The sequence below is a fragment of the Hyaena hyaena genome, unplaced genomic scaffold (genome assembly GCF_003009895.1).
Source record: "Hyaena hyaena isolate Hyena2069 unplaced genomic scaffold, ASM300989v1 scaffold_263, whole genome shotgun sequence".
Taxonomy (NCBI): domain Eukaryota; kingdom Metazoa; phylum Chordata; class Mammalia; order Carnivora; family Hyaenidae; genus Hyaena; species Hyaena hyaena.
The window spans coordinates 980,139-1,000,551 of record NW_024080897.1 but is presented as its reverse complement, the minus strand read 5'-3'; the positions used below and the strand labels follow the sequence as shown (position 1 = coordinate 1,000,551).

Genomic DNA, 20,413 nt, shown 5'->3' with positions numbered 1-20,413 from the left:
TCTCGGTGCCCGTGTAAGAGGCTGGGAATTTGAGTGGCGCCTGGGTGGCTCCGTCGGTTAAGTGTCCGACATTGGCTCAGGTCATGACCTCACGGTTTGTGGGTTCGAGCCCTGCGTCGGACTCTGTGACAGCTCAGAGCCTGGAGCCTGCTTCGGATTCGGTGTCTCCCTCTCTCTGCCCCTGCCCCCCTCGCACTTTCAAAAATAAACAAACATTAAAAAAAAAAAAAAAGGTTGAGACTTTGAGAGGGGAAGGATAATTGGCTGGATAACTGGCAGAATCAGAGTTTAAACCCAGGGTCAGGGATGAGGAGATCCGAATTCTGAACTTTCCAGAAGTACTTCGATTGTACATGGATGTAGAGAAGCCACTGTACTGCTTTCAGGGCTGAAATTCAGAGACTTTCACCTATGAGACATCTCCCAGTCAGCCAGTCACTGGGGATCCCCTGTATAATCTGCTCATAAAACAGCCAGGAATCTCACAAACCCCTTTGTTCTTTGACCTCCGGCATTTCCCATCAAACAGATGTGTCCCCACCTACGTGTCAAAGCCTCCAGTTTAAAAATGTGTTATCATTGTATATCATCAAGGCATTGCGTAATGAGAAATAAATCACAGATGGGTCCAGATAACAGAAGATGGTATAATTCAACACCCTCATTTTGCAAATAGGAAGCTAAGAAGTAAGGTGGTCCTATATATAGATAACTTACGTTAGCTCTCATTTGCAGCAGACACAGAATTAGAAATCTGTTCTTTTAACAGATGTTTTAATACAAGCGTAACATACGTACAGAAATGCTCATAGGTCACAATTAGAAATCTGTTATTCCTGGTCCTGAAATCTTGCAGCTAATGTAAGAATATTAACGGTGCTATATTTGTATAGCCCTTTATCATTTATCTTACGTGGGTCTCATGTGTATGAGTTCACTCAATCCTCATGGTGGTTCTTATCCACTTCATGGATGAAGAGACTGGATCGAGGACTCACCTAAAGTCACAGAGCTGATAAGGGGAACCTGCGTGGCTCAGTCGGCTAAGCGGCTGACTTCAGAGCTAAGTGGCTCAGGTCATGATCTCACGGTCCGTGAGTTCGAGCCCCACATCGAGCTCTGTGCTGCTCAGAGCCTGGAGCCTGCTTCGGGTTCTGTAACTCCATCTCTCTCTCTGCCCTTTCCCCGCTCATTCTTAGTCTCTCTTTGTCTCAAAAATAAATAAAAACGCTAAAAAAAAAAAAAGATCACAGAGCTGATCAGTGGAGAGCAGAGGGCTGACTGCCATGTGGGGCTGAGAGCTGTTCTGGTCCACGTGTCCAGTTTCAAAACGCTGCTCCTTTTCTCACGTGGTATCCCAACGTGGGGCCAGGTTCACATAATGGCGGAACCTCCCTCTGGGATTTCAGAGGCTCAGGTCACTTCTCTGGGAAGACATAAGGAGATACGTACCCCACTTCTCACCCCAGTTGATATCCTCGTTAGTTCTGCATACTCTTGGACGTCTTAGAGCAGGCTGTCGGATTGTCAGCTTTTTAAATGTGCAGCCATTGATACCTGCATCACTGAGAATGAGGACAGTGGGAAAAATGCGGACCATAGGAAGATTCATGTAAGTTAACAAGTTTTCAACTCCCCCCCCAAGATTGGAATTTGTTTCTTTGAGAGAAAATGCAGCGTCTAGGAAAAGGTACTTCCACCTCAACCTTGTCTTGACCACGCACATAGTTGTTTCTCTTCAAATGTTGATGTAGGCAAGCGTCTTCACTGTTACTGACCCTGAGAGATGATCCATGGAGTAGTAGAGAAAGTACTTTTTAGGTAGATAAAGTAGGGAGCTGCATTAGTTTTCGAGGGGCCACCCCATCAAAGTATACAGAGTAGGTGTCTTAAAACCACAGAAATTTGTTCCTCACGGTTCTGGAAGCTGGAGTTTTGAAATCAAGGTATCAGTAGGGTTGGTTTCCTCTGAAATCTCTCTCCTTGGCTTGTTGACGCCCGTCTTCTTTCTTTGTCTTAGCGTGGTCTGCCCTATGTGTGTGCCTGAGTCCTAGACTCCTCTTCCGAGGGCACCGGTCAGATTAGATGGGGACCCGCCTGTGTGATCTCATTTTAACTTATCTGACCCCATCTCCACATGCAGTCACATTCTGAGATACTGAGGACTTAGGACTTGAGCATACACATTTCGAGGGCACACAGTTCGGCCTATAACCAAGGCGAATGCTTGCCCATTCATTCTCCTCCATGATGAAGCAGACCTAATTGAGGTTTTTTGGAGTTCCTTGGTCCCCAGTGTGTAACAGGTACCATTTTATCTATTGGTGAAATCACTAGATATCACCCCGAAGTTAGGAAATCCTGATACCCTGTGCTCTAGGAGCCTGGATCAGTGCAGCTGGGAGAAGCGCTCAGCAGTCCCGTGGCCCCGTATGTCTCCCGAAGTGCCCGAGCCACCGGGTCCTTCTAGCACGGCCTGGCTACGGGGACCAGGTGAGCCGCTGGACGCTTTCCTGCTTTGAAGAATGCAGAGCATTTTACAAATCTAAGAGTTTTCCCTCTCAATGATCAAAGGGGGAATTGGTTTTTTAAAAGCTGTAGATGGAACCCTTTCCTCCCTGTTATAACAAAAGAAGTATCCAAAGTTTTTCTAGGTAGCTTGAGAGACTCTAAATGACTGAAATTTGTTTTTAATAGTGAGTTTTTTTTAACAGATGATGTAAGCTAATACTACGAAATTCAAAAAGTTCACAGTTTTTTAAAATAATTGTGTGAGTTTATAAACAAAAGTAAATCACCTACCCGCTCCTCAGGACGGAGCCCTGACAGCTGCATTGACCATTCTGCTGATACAGCCCATTTGTCAACACGAGCTTGTGCATATATACCCTTGCTGTTTTATGAGCACAAATGACAGCTGTTTCCTTTTTCAATTAATGTTTCTCAGATTATATCAATGCATAAAGTATCTTTTTTAAAGTTTTTTTTATTTTGAGAGAGAGCACATGTGGCGGAGGAACAGAGAGAAAGAGAGACTCCCAAGGAGGCCTCAATGTGGGGCCTGAACTCACAAACCGTGAGTCCATGACCTGAGCTGAAATTAAGAGTCAGCTTAACCAACTGAGCCACCCAGGCGCCCCTGGTTATATCATTCTTTTTTAATGGCTACATAGTATTTATGCTTTATCCACTCCCTTCTCCCCATTTTTTCCGCCTAATTAAGTTGTTACAGTTTGTTTTCTTTTCCCAAAGAATGAGCTGGTAGATTTGCTTATTGATTCTTGTACTCTGTGTTATCACTTTCTGCTTTTGTATGTATTAATACCTTCTTTGGTTTATATTATTGTGGTTTCTTGAATGCATTTGGTTTCATTCCTTCTTGTTCATTAATATAACTATTTTAAAGTGGTCAGCTTTTCTCTGAAGACTATTCACGCTTTATGCTATGCTACATGCTGCCAGCTTCTGGTATGCAACGCTTTGTCATAGTGAAGTTTTTAAATACAAATTTACAGTTTTGTTTTCAAGTCTCTTTGGCCCAAGAATTATTTGAGAAAAGGGCCTTTAAAACTCCCAGGTGGTGGGGGTTTGTTTTTTATGTTTTCTAGTTTACTCATCAGTGTTAATTTGCACTGCCGTGTAATCATAACGTTGTCTATGCCGTTTCCACCCAGAAACAGTATCTATTAATACTTTTCTTGTGTTCTAGTGTATAGGCAATTTTTGTGAATTTTTGGGGGCATTTAAAAGATGGGACTAGTGTCTGTTTAAGGTGTAGCATTTAATAACTTTTAATTAGATTTACTGTGGTAATGATTTAGATCTTCTCTATCCTTACTTTGGTCTATTTGATGCAACACATTTTGTTAGTCTTCTGTTGTAACAAGCTTTTGCTTTGTAATCTTGTTATTTTTGCTTTGCTTGTCATTTTGCTTTTTAATTTTGATGCTTTGTTTTTATAGTCCACAGATACTCTTGACTTGGGTCTTCACAGTGAATCATATTTTCTACTATTTTAAAGTGCTTTTCTCTTGGGTTCATTCAATGCATCTGGCCCTGAATTCAGGCAAGCTGGTTCAAATTAAGGTTGAGTCTCCTGCTTGTCCCTTTGTTTTCATTTGCCTGGTATGTCTTAGTCCTTTAGTATCAGATTATAGAATTATTTCCTATAAATGGCATGTAGTTTAGTTAGTGCTGGGATTTAATCTTAGTCCTCCTGCTTTTTTAACAGATGAGTTTAGTCCATTTACATTTATTGAGAATTACCATACTTCTATTATGTTTTCAGCTTTTAGTCTTCCTTTTTTTAAAACTTTTTAGCTAGAATGTATTTTTTTAAAGATTTTAAGAAATTTTTTTAATTGATCTCCACCCAGGATGGGGCTGGAACACACAGCCCCCAAGATCAAGAGTGGTAAGCTCTACTGACTAAGCCAGCCAGGGGCCTCTATTTATTTTTTTCTTTGCTCATTGTTTTATGTGTGTACCTTTCTTTTCTTCTGGGAACACTTTATTAATATTGATTCCCCATTCAGAACAATTACATCTCTTCCCTCCCTCTCTGTACTTCCACCAAATTTTTGTTGTTTAGTTTTCCTTCTATTTACTATCAAATCTTTAAAAGTACTTAAACCCGTATTATTTTACTTGCTTGTTTTAAATGCTAAACATTTCTGTTATCTCTTAGTTGGCTAAACTCTGTCCTCTAGTATGTTTTTCAGACTTCAAGTTGTGATCCGTTTGTGGAGCTATGAAATCTGTTTTGTCATTCATGACCAGTGTGTCTTAAGAAATGAGGTGGAGGGGTACCTGGGTGTTTCAGTTAGTTGAGCATCCAACTCTTGATTTTGGCTCAGGTCATGATCCAAGAGCCGTGAGATTGAGCCTTGCATTGGGCTCCACGCTGAACAGAGCATGGAGCCCACTTAAGATTCTCTGTCTCTTTCTCTACCCCTCTCCCCTGCTCGTGCTCTCTCTCTAAAATAAAAAAAAAAAAAAGCAAAAGAAATGAGATAGAAGAGTTTATCTGTCATAGTAATAGTAAATATTTATTGAAAGTCCTTTTAGTATAGATGATGATCTGTACTGAGTCTCAATGTAATATGAAATGTGCTTACTCATGATCTCATGGTTTGTGAGATCAAGCCCTGTGTTGTGCTCTGCAGTGACAGCCTACTTGGGATTCTCTCTCTCTCTCTCTCTCTCTCTCTCCCCCCCCCCCACTTCTCTCTCATCTTTCTCCTCTCTCTCTGTCCCTGTCCTGTTCATGTGGACACACGTGCTCACTTGTGCATGTGCTCGATCACTCGCTCTCTCTCTCAAACATTAAAAAAGAAAGAAATGTACTTACTACTGTGGGTGACAATAAAAATAAAAGGTTGGAAAACAATATTCTGTTCCATCTTAAGGGAAGATTCGTTAGAGTTAGAATCCCCCTAACTTAACCATATATATATATATAATATATATATATACATATAACCATATATATATTATATATATAACCATATATATTATATACATATAACCATATATGTATTATATATATAACCATATATGTATTTTATATATATAACCATATATGTATTTTATATATATAACCATATATGTATTTTATATATATAACCATATATGTATTATATATATAACCATATATATATATATATAATATTTGCTGTACCTCTGATTTAAATGCTTTGATTATAAAATTCTTTCACTTAGCATGCTGTAAACTTTGTTCTAAGGTGTTCTTGCATTGTTTATTCATACGGAGCAGGCCAAGTAAGATGTAACTTGGTTTTCTTTCCTGGAAGCCCAAAGGACTCTTCCTCTATTTGAAGGCTGTCAGTTTTTCCTAGGGTGTGATGTACTCTTTTGTTTCCTAGCTTCAAGTCTTTTATTTCTGGAAGTTACTTGAATTGTAGCTTTGAAGCTTTTTTTCTTTGATTGGAGTCTCCTCTTTACACATATCTATCATGTATATGTTGTTTGTTCTTTATGTTCCAAAGCTGTTTTCTCTTTGATCCTTTTTAATTCTTTTATTTTTATTTTTTTAATGTTTTTATTTATTTTTGAGAGAGAGTGAGTGTGAGCAGGGGGGAGGGGCAGAGAGAGGGAGACACAGAATCAGAAGCAGGCTCCACGCTCTAAGCTGTCAGCACAGAGCCTGACGTGGGGCTCTAACTCGTGAACCGTGAGATCATGACCTGAGCCGAAGTTGGCCGCTCAACCAACTAACCAATTAGATTCTTTATTAACTTCTAATGACACTTGTTTTCTCAACTCTGCCTTCCACGCCTCCTCCTGCTTCTCCAGCGGCGGCTGAACTACTTTGTGCTGCGTTCACACAACTGCCATGTCTGTGACGCTTTCCTGACCTCTTCCATTCTGCGTGTGGCCCCAGTCACCTCCTGCTTCATCATTTTGGGGTGCTGGGCCACATTTCCAAACGTCCCAGTTTCTGTTGTCCACAGGTTTTCTTTGAATGTGTTATTTTTTTCCCTAATTTCCATTTGCTGAGGCGGTATTTATTTATCTGACGTGCTTATCTTGTTCCTTTCCTCCCTGTCTGTGTACTTTCCAGATCCCGTGCTACTGCTACAATCTTGTCATTCCTACTACTCACCTTTGACTTAAGTGAGTTTTTCCAAGACTATATATTTATAGGAGAGTGGTGGCTAGGGCACCACTAAAGGAAATGCTCTCTGCTTAACATAGAAGTTCCCTGTGACAGGCATCTGAGTGGCTCAGTTAAGCGTCTGACTTCGGCTCATGATCTTTTTTTTTTTTTATACAGTTTATTTATTTTTGAGACAGAGAGAGAGCACGAGTTAGGGAGGGGCAGAGAGAGAGGAAGACACAGAATCTGAAACAGGCTCCAGGCTCTAAGCTGTCAGCACAGAGCCTGATGCGGGGCTCAAACCCATGAACCATGAGATCTGACCTGTTCGGCTCATGATCTTATGGCTAGTGAGTTTGAGCCCCGGATCGGGAGGGGCTGGAGCCTGCTAATGATTCTGTGTCTCCCTTGCTCACTGCCCCTGCCCCGATCTTACTCTCTGTCTTTCCAAACTGAATGAACATTAAAAAGAAAAAAAAAGTTCCTTAGGACTGAAGGAGAGAATGTGTGTGTGCGCATGTGTGTGTGTGTGCGCGTGCTTGCACGTAAGGAGAGAAATTGAAGATGCACATTCATTTGGCCTGTCCTCCTCCCTAAACCTGCAGAGATGGGCAGTTACTTGCATTTCAGTCTTTCTTCTCCTGGGGCCTCATCAGTATATATGCTTTCGGCTGGGATGGTGATACACACTCTCCTCACTGATTCACCTTCGGATTCTCCGGTTAGTTGGACAGCTGTGCCCTCGCATGATTGACGAGACCTCCCCTCGCTGCTTCCTCTCAGTCTTCCTACCTCCCCACCAGACACAGTTGCAGATGGCAGCCTTTCCTGGTGTCTGGCCACTTGGGATTTCAGAGAACTCCTGATTTCTTTAAAGATGGGCTTAGTTTTTAGTCTTGCAGTATCCTTACTGTTTAGGGCGATTTCTGAGACAATAAGGAGAAGGAAAATTCCATTTCTATGATCTTACAAGCAGAAGTCGTCTCTAACTCTCTCTGGTACTCTTTAACCTCAACAACACACTTTAACCTCTTTAACTCTGCCAGTGTGTACACCAGAGCTAGGCCTGCCGTAAACATGAGTTTGAGAGTTCCTGGAGTTGAGCGAGGCCCGTACAGTTTAGTACAGTCTAGTGAGAATGCACTGGCCAGAGTCTGGAGCCAGAATTCCCCATATGGAACTGATGCCTTCTGAATGCACTGTAAATGAGAGGTCAGTTGCTGGCCCTCATTCATGCCTGGGCAACTTTGATTGCTCTGTTGCTTTTAGTAAGGTATGATTCCATGATGGCCGCTTTATTGACAAGCCGAAGTCCAATACTACACATTAGCCTACGTTAGAGCGGCTGCGATGAACCAGACCCAAGAGAAAGGGGGGAGGAGGGACAAGAAACCTAGCACTCACGGGGCGCACCGTCTGCTTGCCCTGATCTCGAACTTACACGGCCTTGGTCCCTTAGCCTTCACAGCTGATTAAGCCGGCATCATTATCCCTTGTAACAAATCGAGGAACCGACACCAAAGAGCCCAAGTACCTGCTCAAAGGCAACAGTTAGTGAATATCAGTACGCCAGGTTTCCTAGGCATTTTTTGTTGTTTATTAATTTTGAGTTGGAGGGAGGCAGAGAGAGAGAGTCCCAATCAGGCTCTACACTCTCAGCGTGGACCCCAGTGTGGGGCTCGAGCCCACAAACCATGAGATCATGACCTGAGCCGAAATCAAGAGCCGCTTAACCGACTGAGCCACCCGGGTGCCCCCTTTCGTAGGCTTAACTGTTTCTCTTCCTCCCCGGTTGCCATATTCACCGAGTTAATGACGGTGGCTCGGCTCCGACTCGGGGCTTCTATAAGGAGAAAACCAAAAGAGCCACAAAGGGCCTCTCAGCTGCTCTGTTTTCATCATGTAAGCAGGTGATGCCACTGCTTTCTGTGGACCAAGGGGCCACTTCCCGGCTTCATAATCACACCTACCACTTAACTTCAGTCTGCAGCTTGTAGCCAGTAATTAGCTCCTATGAGGTAAGTCAGTGTCTCACTTGACAGGTGAGGCAGCCAGTGTGGAGAGGGGGGAAGTGCTTTCTCTAGGGTCAGCGTGAGTCCCAGGAAGAGCCAACAGAGGTGGACATCCCGTCCCCATCCGAGGCTGAGCCTCCAGCACGGGGACCCATCACCCACTGCCTTCAAAACCCGCACGGGGAAAAGGACGCTTCCTCTCTCACATGTGCTCTTAGCCGCAGTCTGTTCCCAGCCGAGTGGACACAGGAGGAGAAGAAGGGTCAAATCAAGGATTTTATACACAGGAAGCTCGCTCTCAGTGTTTAGTTTCAAGTATCTCAGACCAGGAAGCTGAGACCCTTTCAGTGAAGCATTGCTAATAATGTAATAATAAAATTGCATTGGGAGGGTGATCAGGAAAGGAACCGGCTTATTTGGAGAGGGCTCTCAAGCAGTTGGAAATGAAAATGTATTTTTATTCTTTTGGCTGCTTTTAGTTTCAACAAGATATCTCTTTTTTGGGGAGTACATAAATATATAACTGTACAAAGTATGAATAGCTTTAAATTAAAACAAATTTTTTTAATTACCAGCCCCAAAGGTGTTTTTCCTGAATACTTGTGTTATAATGGAAATGGCTTCAGATTTCACCCAGTGAAATCCAAGCATTCTTGGAGAAGGCCTTATTTGACTCCTTAAGTGACATTTTAATATATAGTATTTCATATGCAGTGCTGTTTTTGGAGTAGCAAGTATGTAAGCAACCAGAGAAAAAGAAAGTACACTTAATCTGAAGGTAGATGTCCCAGCAGTTTTCTGTTTTGAATGTGAAGCGCATTCTCTCCCGTGATGGCTTTGTTGACAGCACCCACAAACAGATTTGGAGCCAGGTTTTGTAAAACAGATCCAGAATCGTATGACTTAGGAGACCCAGCTCATGACATGTGTCAGCCTCAGATAGATGGTACATTTTCTGTTTTAAAGACTCAAACAAAACTTTTCACATTCTTCTTTGGGGAAAAAAAATTACATTTGAAGTCCTTTTTCACCCAAACACATTTTGAGATAAGAGCTCACAAGTCTTGACATTATTTCATTTTGTTATGCTCATCTGTCAAGGAACTGAGATAGGATACAGCTACTAAAAACTGATGATTGTGGAACAGAGAAACTTGACAGCATTTCATTCCCTTTATGTTCTGATTATACATTTATCAGAAAACCTGTATCTCTTCTAGTTCAGCTAGAAATTGGTAGAATTCAAGAACTCAAAGGCTTGGCAAAGAACTGTCCTATTATTTGGTATCATCTTACATTTTAGAGAAGTTGCTTGGTTGAGTCATTGTTAAAGCTTTTGCTTCTCTTTTCATTATTGTGGCCCACTATCCCCAGATCACATTTCTATAGGCCCTATAACTGCTCTGCCGCACAAATTAAACGCGAGGATATTTCATACATATACGCCCGCATCTCAATGCTTGTCAATCAGGGTTTATAAAATATAGGGATTACAACCTGATATTAACATCCAAATCTATTGTGCTCATTTTATGTGTGAAAATGAGAAACCCTCGTGCAGACGCTGTATTCCCCAGCCTCTTTGTCACTCTGTTTTTAATTTATCTCCAGGTTTTGAGTCAGTAAAATGATTTTGCTTTATCAATTTAATGTAGTGATAAAACATATCTACGAATCAGAATGATCAGAACCAAAGTGGATCTACAGGTTGTTTGGCATTAAGCCCAGCCCCGCCGAGGGTTTTAATAGGGCCGCTTTCTTCACAGAAGGAATATAACCCCTGTTGTTGTTACTGTTTTTACAGGATTGTTTTTATTTTTATTATTTTGTTAAGTTGCTTTACTTTGAGAGAGAGTGCACACACACGAGCAGGGAGGGGCAAAGAGAGAGGGAGAGAGAATATCCCAAGCAGGCTCCACACTGTCAGCGCAGAGCCCGACACGGGGCTCCAGCTCAGGAACCGTGAGATCATGGCCCGAGCCGAAACCGAGAGAAGGACACTCAACCGACTGAGTCACCCAGGCAACCCCTCCCGTATTTCTTTAAATTGTGCTCCACTCATGACGTGATTCACTTCACATGAAGAAATGGACGCAGAAGTGCCCTGCCCTGGGGAGGAGGACTTGAAAACTTTCAAACATGTTCTTTATTACACCTGCCTTTTTTGTTTTTCTTCTGTTTTTACAGGTGTACTTCAGAAGGAATTATCCAGATCTTACTCAGAATGGCCATGTGGCTCTTGACGCCTCCAATGGACAGCCCTCAGCCTTTACTATTTTTGAAACGGCACTGTGATTCCGCCACAGCCTCAGGTCTACTCCACAGGCATTTTTCTCATAGTTTTTGCACTGTGTAAATCCTATCGTACTTTTTTTACACTCGCAAAAAATATTTACACATACAAGATGTTTGTATGGAGTTTTCTTCCAACATCACCCAATGATTTCAAACTCTAGCAGGATGATTTACTATTTTTTTATTTATATGTCATAGTATTTTTTTTTCTTATCTGAATCACAGGTGCAGGACACCAGTAAAAACTCTCTACCAGGTTTGATGCCTTAAGACACTTCAGAGCCAAAGCTCATTTTGTGAGGCAGAAGACAAAGTTGTCCCAGACTTTTTTTTTTTTCTGGCCCAAATTACATATTACTTTCCAGTGATACCAGGGATTCTATTTACTTGAAGACTGTGTGAAGTTGCCATTTTGTCTCACCACTTTTTGAAAAAAAACAAAAATAACAAACAAACAAAAAAAACCCCATAACTAGGATCCATTACTTCTCCCCAAAGGCCTCTGGTTGAAATAGTACAGCTAAATCTAATAAGAAAAACCAAAAATAAACTTTATTTTAAGTGACATCATAGTAGAGTCTACTCCCCGTCTAAAAAAGATATATTCTTAAAATACAGGAGGGCAGTATTTAATTATATGTTCTAAAGGACAAGAGAAAGCAATGCTTCCTCAGAATTGGAGGATGGCCATGTAGGCGGTTTGACAGTGAAGGACACAAATGTGATCACTGATCATCTTCCAGACTTGCTGGACTCTGACATGATGGCCACCGTCAGCATGGGGATAGATTCCAAAAAGGCCAAACCACAAGCTGTAATTCTGGACTACGGTGTAGTAGTCTTACTTGGACTTCCGGTTTACTAACAACTGACGGACTGTGGACTATAAGTCGTTTGGTTTAGCCTGTATTGAAGTCCCTTCTCCATTGTGTGTCCAAAGCTCTCCTGACTCGGTGAGGAAAACCGAAAACCATCGCAAACAGTGGCTGTGATGGTGCAATGCTATTCTCAGGCTGTACCCGGCAGGCTCCCTTTCATGCACCTGCGCAGCTTCTTTTCACTTCTGACCACGAGTAGCACTTTGTTTATGTCTTTCTGCTGAGGAACTCAACTAACCTCTGTACTCCCTAAGGCCGGCTGTGCTGCATTTGGACCACAGGTCTTTAGTTCCTCTTGATGGTAGCTGTGGTATGTGAGTTCAGACCGGGGAAGGTTTTACTGTTGTGGTTTTAAGTGGACTCTCATGACGTCGAGAATAAGGCATAACCACCCACCCTCAAGTTGCATATATTAGTACACATGCTCTCATATTGCAGATTTTCAGACTCTTCAAAGAAAGAAGCAAATGGTTTGTAGCATCAAGCCTTAAAAAGCACTCAAGGCAAACTACACAAAATACATTGAGTGCCGTAGCTGTTTGACTCTTTGTATTTAGAAAAAATTCGGTTAATGTTTAGTTCAGAAAGCCAGTAAGTTAATAGTCATGGGTAGTATATCAGGACACTGAAATGGCAACAATAATAATTATGAGGTTTGTTAAAACAGTGGAGATATTGGAAATGTGTATGTGTTTATTTGGGTTTTAAAGGTAAAGGGCAGTTTAAAAAAAAACCATGTTTCTGTTTTTTCTGTTTTAATGTCGTCGTAGAATTTTTTTAATGAAACAAAATTCAGTTGAAATAAATGACCCGTTTTCATCTCCATTCAGAGATTTGTGTTTTGTTCTTAGAGGGATTATTACTGACTCACGTCCTTGCTGTTGAAAGCCAACACGTTTTCCAGAGATCAAAAAATATCTTCATTATCAAATGTTCTGTTAGCTCACTAGATGCATCACATATTCTAAGGAGATAGGTAGCTTCGGGAGGCCCTGGAGGCAGGCTTTGTTGCACTCCCACCCAGGAAGGGGAGACTGGATTAGTTTATGCCCTCGGCTTGAACGAGTATTAAATTGTTGAGGTTTTTGTGTTTTGGAAGGTGACGTTGCGCTGAATGACCCACAAACATTTATTGCTGCTACATTAAAACACTGTCGAACATGGGTTCTCAAAGTGTGGTCCCCGGACCATCAGCCTCCACATCACCTGGGAACTCGGTAGAAGTTCCACAGGATGGTTCTGACCGAGAAACCCGTGTCCTAGGACAGAAAGTACTTCTAACGCTCATTAAGAAAAACACAGAAAGCCCAGTTAGGGAAATGGACACGTGACTTAAATAGGCACTTTGCAAAAGAGAATATCCAAGTGACCAATAACTGGGAAAGTGCTTACTCTTAGGAGTTGCCAGGGAAATAAATGCAAATTAAAACCAGTGAGATAGCACTAAACACCCACTAGCATGGTTAAAATATACCAATTGCGCGCCACTGGAGCATGGGAACTCTCAGGCACCACTGTGTGTCTAAAAAACTGTATGTTGGAAAAACTTTGGAAAGCACCCTGATGGCATTTACTCAAGCTGCATACCCTGTGATGCATTAATCCTACTCCAAATGTATACACATGTGCTCAAGAGGTGTGCTCGAGGATGTTCCTGGAAGCATGATTCCTGGTGACCCCAAACTGGGAATAATCCAGATACTCATCAACAGCAGAAAGAGAATAAACTGATGTAATAAATACTCCACACCAATGAAAGCAATTCAATCACAGCAGTGACATAGGTGAACCTCAGAAACTTAAGCGTGCCCCAAAAGAATATAACTCCATTTACACAAAGTTCCAACATGTAGTTCAGAGAATGGTTTAACTAAAAGGAAAGACAACGTTCACTTGGAATAAGAAAACTAAGAAAGTTCAAATTAACACTACAACAGAAATCCTAAAAGCCATGGTAATGGTTAACCCAGTTTAGTGACTGAGTGAATTCTCAAAAGATCTTTCATTGAAAACTGATTAAGTGTTCGTCAATAACAGGAAATTATATTCTCCATTCAGAAAGTTATAAGACTACATCATTCCACAAGTATAGGCTGAAAAATGGTCACAGGTTTCCTCAAAAATTGCAATAAATTCACGATTTGCTTCCACGAGTTATGTGTGTTTTAATGGGTATTTTGATCCTTATCAAATTGAGTATTTTAAAGGATAACCACATTCACACACACAGTCTTTCCATTTTGTATTTTATTTGGGAATTTAGAAGTAATTGTTAAAATATATATATAACCAATAATTTTCACTCCTTTTTGAACAAGAAACAGTAACTCTCATGGTGTGCCTGGGTGGCACAGTTAATGTGTGACTCAGTCTCAGCTTCGGTCTTGATCTCAGGGTAGTGAGTTCAAGCCATGAGTTGGGCTCCACACTGAGCATGAAGCCTACTTAAATAAATAATTTTCAAATAAAAATCTTCTCAAGTACTATAATCTCTTCTTAAAAAAATTTTTTAATGCTTTTTTTTTTTTTTTTTTTTGAGAAAGAGAATATGTGAGTGGGGAAGGAGCAGAGAGAGAGAATGACACAGAATTTGAAGCAGGCCCCAGGCTCTGAGCTGTCAGCACAGAGCCTGACACAGGTCTTGAACTCAACTGTGAGATTATGACCTGAGCTGAAGTCGGATGCTTAACCTACTGAGCCACCCAGACACTCCTGGAATCTGTTTTGATACATGTTGCAGTTTGGTTCTCAGATACAGAAGGTGCCAGGGCAGTAAATTACCACCGTCTCTGACAAAAATGGGATATGGTCACCCTGGAGCCATGTGGCCTTACTTACATGCTTGTGTTTCTCAGCCTGTCTGAACCTCAACTGCTTCATCTGTAAAGTGGATGCATTTCTTGCCCTTGTATAGTTTACTTTGGTTGGGATGATTGTTGGGCCAAGAGCATCCAAAGAAACAGAATGGAATCACTGATCTTGGACAAAAAGAGGGTCCCCTCTTCCACCGAGAGAGGAGAACAAGATGGGTACGGACGAAGGTAGGTTTGTAGACTGTAGAAGGTATATTTGAGGAGGCCCTCATGATGGCCGAAAACAACCTGGTCTTACTTCACATCTAGTTCAGAGGAAACGAGCACGAGTTCTGGAGACAATCTTCCAGGTTCAAATACTGGCTTCTCTGTGCGTTGGCTGTCTGGATTTGGACAGGAGTTCTACTGCCTGCTTGTTGTGGTGATTTACGGTCCGGAAACAAACGGAATGCCTCAATTCCTTGGTAAAACTGAGATCGGGATGGTACTTTTCTCGGAGGGCTCTTGCTAAATTATGACTCTTAACACAGTGAGTATATGGTCTGTGGGCTAATGCCAGTCCACGAACTGTTCGTAACTAAGAATTTCAAGAAAACTACAAAACACTTAAGCTGTTTGACGTCCCCATGACATCCGAACTCAAGATCTGTGGAATCTTGTCCAACAGGCTAGAGAACAATTCATTGAACTTCTGTGGTGAGGAGCATGTGGTCTGAGCTATACGCTAGCCAGGAGCGGTAGAATCTGTATCAGTTTACAGTGGACTGAAAACTTAATTAAATAGGACAGATTCTTAATCCTAGACCGTTGAGAAGCATTGCTTCAGATCCATGCTGAATATGTACTTAGCTCTCAGTAACTACTAGCCTCTTTATTATTATTGTGTCATGCAAAAATTATTCCATGATATTTATGTTTAAAGTTTGACCTCGGGCTTCCAAAAGGCCCTACGTTTGCAATATTTAATAACATTAAAAAGTTGAAAATAAATTCTTGCTCAAAGTTAAGAGGTTTTTTCCCCTTAGTCTAGAAAGATATTTTAGAAAACAAAACAATACTATGCATGTATTTATACTCGCTGTATTTGTGAACCTGCACTATCATCTTGGGAACATACCAGGCCACTTTAAAAATCCTTTGAAGAACTTAAGGTTTTATGTGTAAGCTGTTGATTTCCCTTTACTAACAGAAAGAGTATGGATTAACTGAGCTTTTGCTTTTTAAATCTAGTGTTCTAAGGAAAATAACCTCATTTTTCCCCCAAAACTAAAACAGCAGTCTGTGTCGAAAAACAGAGAGAAACATGTGTTTATTTGATTTTAGAACTTAAAAATAACATTAATAAAAGGAATAACATGTCCCAGCCCTATACCGCCTCCATGTATACTCCAGGCCCATCTAAGTTGCCTTGGGGGTCAACACTGGGATTGCAAGATTTTTTTAAGAAGAACCAAGATCAAGACATAGATACACTACAAATGTTTTACAGAAAGCTTACATTGGATGGTTCTCACTAAATTCAGTCTTTCACTCAGCAATCATATGCCTACAACTCGCCAACTCCCAATTATCCGTCCCAATAAGATGGAAGCTTTGGGTATTCCAAAACAGTGTTTGATCCAAAAGTTAATCATATTTAATTTTGGAGGGCATTACGTGAAAAACATTTTTTTAATTAAGTTTTGCGAACTACCTCGACAAAAATTAAAATGAGTCTCAGTGAGACAGAGTGTATCATGTTAAGAGTGCTGTAAGGAAGGAATGGTGCACAGAGGATTGAAGATTTTTAAACTTCAGTTTTATAACAACTTTTTTAAAAAGTCCATGCGTCCATACTGATTCTAATAAGGTGAGAGGTAGACAAAAGGGAAAGGGGTTTTTCGCAGTAAGATACCAACTAATCGACAGAGGAGGACGGACAGCGAAAGTACCACGTGGCAGCCATCATTGTCAGAAATCAGACAAAACCCAACATTGGCTGCTGAATATAGGGTGGATGGGTTTTTGGGGGGAGAGGGATAGGACATTTTCATAGACTGAAAATATTTCCCCAGACTCATTAGTTCATAAGGGAGGAATTGTATCTTTAAAGTGGAAAAATCTAGCAGACACCACCCTAACCAAGTGACCAGAGTTAACATTACTAGTAATGGACCAGCTAACACACTTGCCTCTGGATGGGTGAGGCAGTGACAACCAGGCATCATTTCTGTGGTGTTTCTGCCTCTCCACGAGAGAAAAGAAAAAAAAGCATAACCTAAATCAACAGACAGACAAACCCGCCTTGACATTCTAAAGAATAACTGGCCTGTACTCTTTATTTTTTTTTTTATTGTGAAGTGATCTGTACACCCAACGTGGGGCTTGAACTCCCAACCCTGAGATCAAGAGTTGCCTGCTCCACTGACCGAGCCAGCCAGGCACCCCTGGCCTGTACTCTAAAGATGCCAATGCCAATTAAAAGTTGAAGTATTTTAATTAAGCGGGGAACTGTAAAGACATGACAATCGAATGCATTGTGTGATCCTGGATTTAAAAAACTTCCATTAAGGACAGTACTGCGAGAATTGGTAAAACTGAAAGAGAACTGCATAGTTGATAATAGAGTTGTATCAGTATTACATTTCCTGAACTTATTCATACCACGGTTACTTAAGAGAATGTCCTTATTCTCAAGAAATACACACTGATATATTTAGCAGTAAAGGGTTATGAGGTCTGTAACTTACTCTCAAATGGTTCAGTGAAAAGAATTCTATATATGTTACATATTATACCATATTATACATTCATGTTACGTTCTATCATCCTGGATCAGAAGCAATATGTCTACCTATCTTTCTGTAAAGGGGGAAAGCAAATTAGTTAAAAATGTGAAGTGAGTGAACCTAGATGGAAGTTTCATGGGCATCCGTTGTACTATTACTGCAACTTTAATGTAGATATAATTTTTTTTCAAAATAAAAACACACACACACACACACACACAAAAAGCAACAAAAACCTTTCCACAGCTCAGCCACGAGGTGAAGTCTCCACATCCGGGTAAGCAGGAGTGGGCTCTAAGTGGTCTACAAAAATCTTTAGACATTTTGTTTTGTGCGCACGGGTGGCTCAGCTCCTTCCAAGCTGCAGGCGTCCGGTCTAGCTTGAAGCGAAAGCGCACCTTCCCCAGGGAGCCTGTGGAGTCAAGGTGCCCCCGGCTAACAAAATTATTTTTCGCGTAGGCAGGATACAGCATTATGTGATCTTTTAAGGATATCACAATGTCAAAGGCAGACTCACCAATGGGCCAGATTTCCAGGACTGTCATTCCCTCCGTTGTTGGAGGGAGCGGCCGCCTGTGGGGTCCCCCCTCCGTGTTCCAAATGGTGGTTCTGTCAATAGCAGCAGCGTAGTTAGGAGGGGGTGTCCTCGGACAGCTGAGTCACAAAGTGCTCTTCATTGCCGTTCAACAGAAGCACTGTGGGTGATTCCAAATTAGGTATTCCGGCATAAATTCATTTTTTCCAGAAGGCTCTCTGTCTTCCCCGTGAGACATAGGTATTTCTATCTGGAGTTGTACCAGTCAAGGTTATTCTAGTCTGCATTTTCTTGAGCTGAACAGAAGCTAACTCCTTTTCATTAGTTTTCTTAAAGATCTGGTTTAACTGATCTCATTCTGCCACCAGTGAACTTTACAAGAAAACATTGCTCTGTTGATGCTGCTTGTAAATGTCGTAACCAAGCCAACACGCAGGCACACAAGAGAAGGATATTCATTCTAGAATTCCTTTCCTCCAAACAGGAAACCATTTTCAAGAAAGTTCGCGTTGGCAATTTGAAAGAATGCTGAAAACTCGGGATGAACATCTCTGGTCCCTTTACCGTTCTACGGAAATCCGATCTCTTACTAAATATTTCTAGTTTTTCTCCCTTGCTGTTTTTGAGCGAGTATAGTGAAAGTAATGATACATTATGTTCTCCAATTTGCAATAGTAAAACAGATCATACTTTCGGCGAGGATACAGTAAACCAAGCACTTTCGAAAATGCTGGTGGAGGTGTGAACTGCAAACTTTCTGAAGTGTCACATGGTAACACATGTTAAGGTCCTGAAGATATTCCTGGATTTTGCTCAAAAAGTTTTAGGAATCTACCCCAAGGATGTAACTATAAATTCTAACAAAAAAGCCCACCACATTCAAACATATTTGTTGCAGTATCACTTGTAATACCAAAACTGGAAATAAGCTATATTCCAGAAAGGGTCCCAGTTTGGTACATTCATACAATAAAGTATTAAGAGGCCAATAAAATAAAATAAAATTCCAAAGATAATTTAATGATGTCAGTAAATACTTGTTTTTTTAATATTAAATGAGAAATACTATCTAATTTTTTAACACTTTTGTAAGCACATTTGTATCTTTAAAACTTTGAGGTTAAAAAAATATAACCCTAAAATAATCAAAAGGTTAATAGATATTTCTGACTGCTTTATTGTCAGTGATTATTCTTTTCTTTTTTAAAAATATTAAGTTTTTTAAAATGTTTTATTTATTTATTTTTGACAGAGAGAGAGAGAGAGACAGCATGAGCAGGGGAGGGTCAGAGAGAGGGGGAGACACAGAATCCGAAGACAGGCTCCAGGCTCTGAGCTAGCTGTCAGCACAGAGCCGACACGGGACTCTAACCCATGAACCGTGAGATCATGACCTGAGCCAAAGTCAGATGCCTAAGCGACTAAGCCACCCAGGCGCCGATCTGATTTTTATTTTCATTTTTCAAATTATCTGCAATAAGCGTGGGTTAGTTCTAAGGTCCAGAAATGATGTAAAGAGAACTTAGTGTCTCTTTCAGCTGGGATGCTAAGTTTATATGTTATTTATGAATAGTGTCTTCCCGTCCACACAGAGGCTCCTAGCTTCAATATGTTTTACAGCAGATGCTGCACTGGCTCATGAGTCGTATGTACGGTTCCTCGGGAACATTTTGTACCATGGTCTACGCATCTTTCTGGTGTTTCTGTTCTCTGGCAACGTGTGGCCAGTTTGAAAATTCCAAAGTATTCCCATTAAAAGTACAGATCATGTGAATACTGGACTTAGTTTTCACCGGAAAACAATTTTTGAACGACACTTTGAGGACAGATAACCATCCATTTCTAAAACCATGAGATCTTTTTGTAAAGACATAAATGTCACCGTGAAAGGGTTACAAAGAAGACCAAGTTAACAGTGATGAACTAAACTTACGCTGTCAATGCAGCGTCCAAACAGCAACAATAATGGTCTGCTGTATTTCACATCGAGGTTTCACGGACATGTTGGTTTCTAATTTACACAATGGGTCTCAATTTGCTACCACATGTCTTTGGAGGAGGCACCTAAAATCAAATTATCAGGCAAAGAGAAATGTTTAGGCAAATTTCCCCAAGAAGCGTGGCATTTCCGCATATTGCAATAATGTTTGGGCTTTTGATTTATACATGTGGGGGCAACTAGGAACCTAAGACAATGTTTTGGTGGAATTTGGACGTTCAAGTCTTGTCAAGCAGTGGGGCTCCAGGGGAGCGGATGGGTAGGTAGACTCTATCAACGAGCCAGTTCAGCCATGAGGTCCGTGGCTGGACATCAGCAAGTGCCATCATGAAGGAAGACAGGTTAGCTGTCTGTAGGTAGCTTTGGGTTCTCTTCATTGATTTCTCACCTTTGTCCCCTCTCCCACTAAGCAGAACATGACTCCAGCTTAAAGAATTTCCTGACTATTGACCTTTAGATGGAGACAGCACAGCCTTTTCGAGAACTAGTTCTGC

General features: G+C 41.2%; 1 protein-coding gene across 1 annotated transcript in view; it reads left to right on the top strand.

Moving 5' to 3' along the window:
* ABCC4 (ATP binding cassette subfamily C member 4) overlaps positions 1-12,629 on the top strand; it is a 259,478-nt gene extending 246,849 nt beyond the window's left edge. The window contains exon 31 of the mRNA XM_039245707.1: positions 10,819-12,629. Within this exon, the coding sequence (XP_039101638.1) occupies positions 10,819-10,926 (108 nt within the window). The 3' untranslated portion in view covers positions 10,927-12,629. The remainder of the gene's footprint in view (positions 1-10,818) is intronic.
* Positions 12,630-20,413: the final 7,784 nt, after the last annotated feature.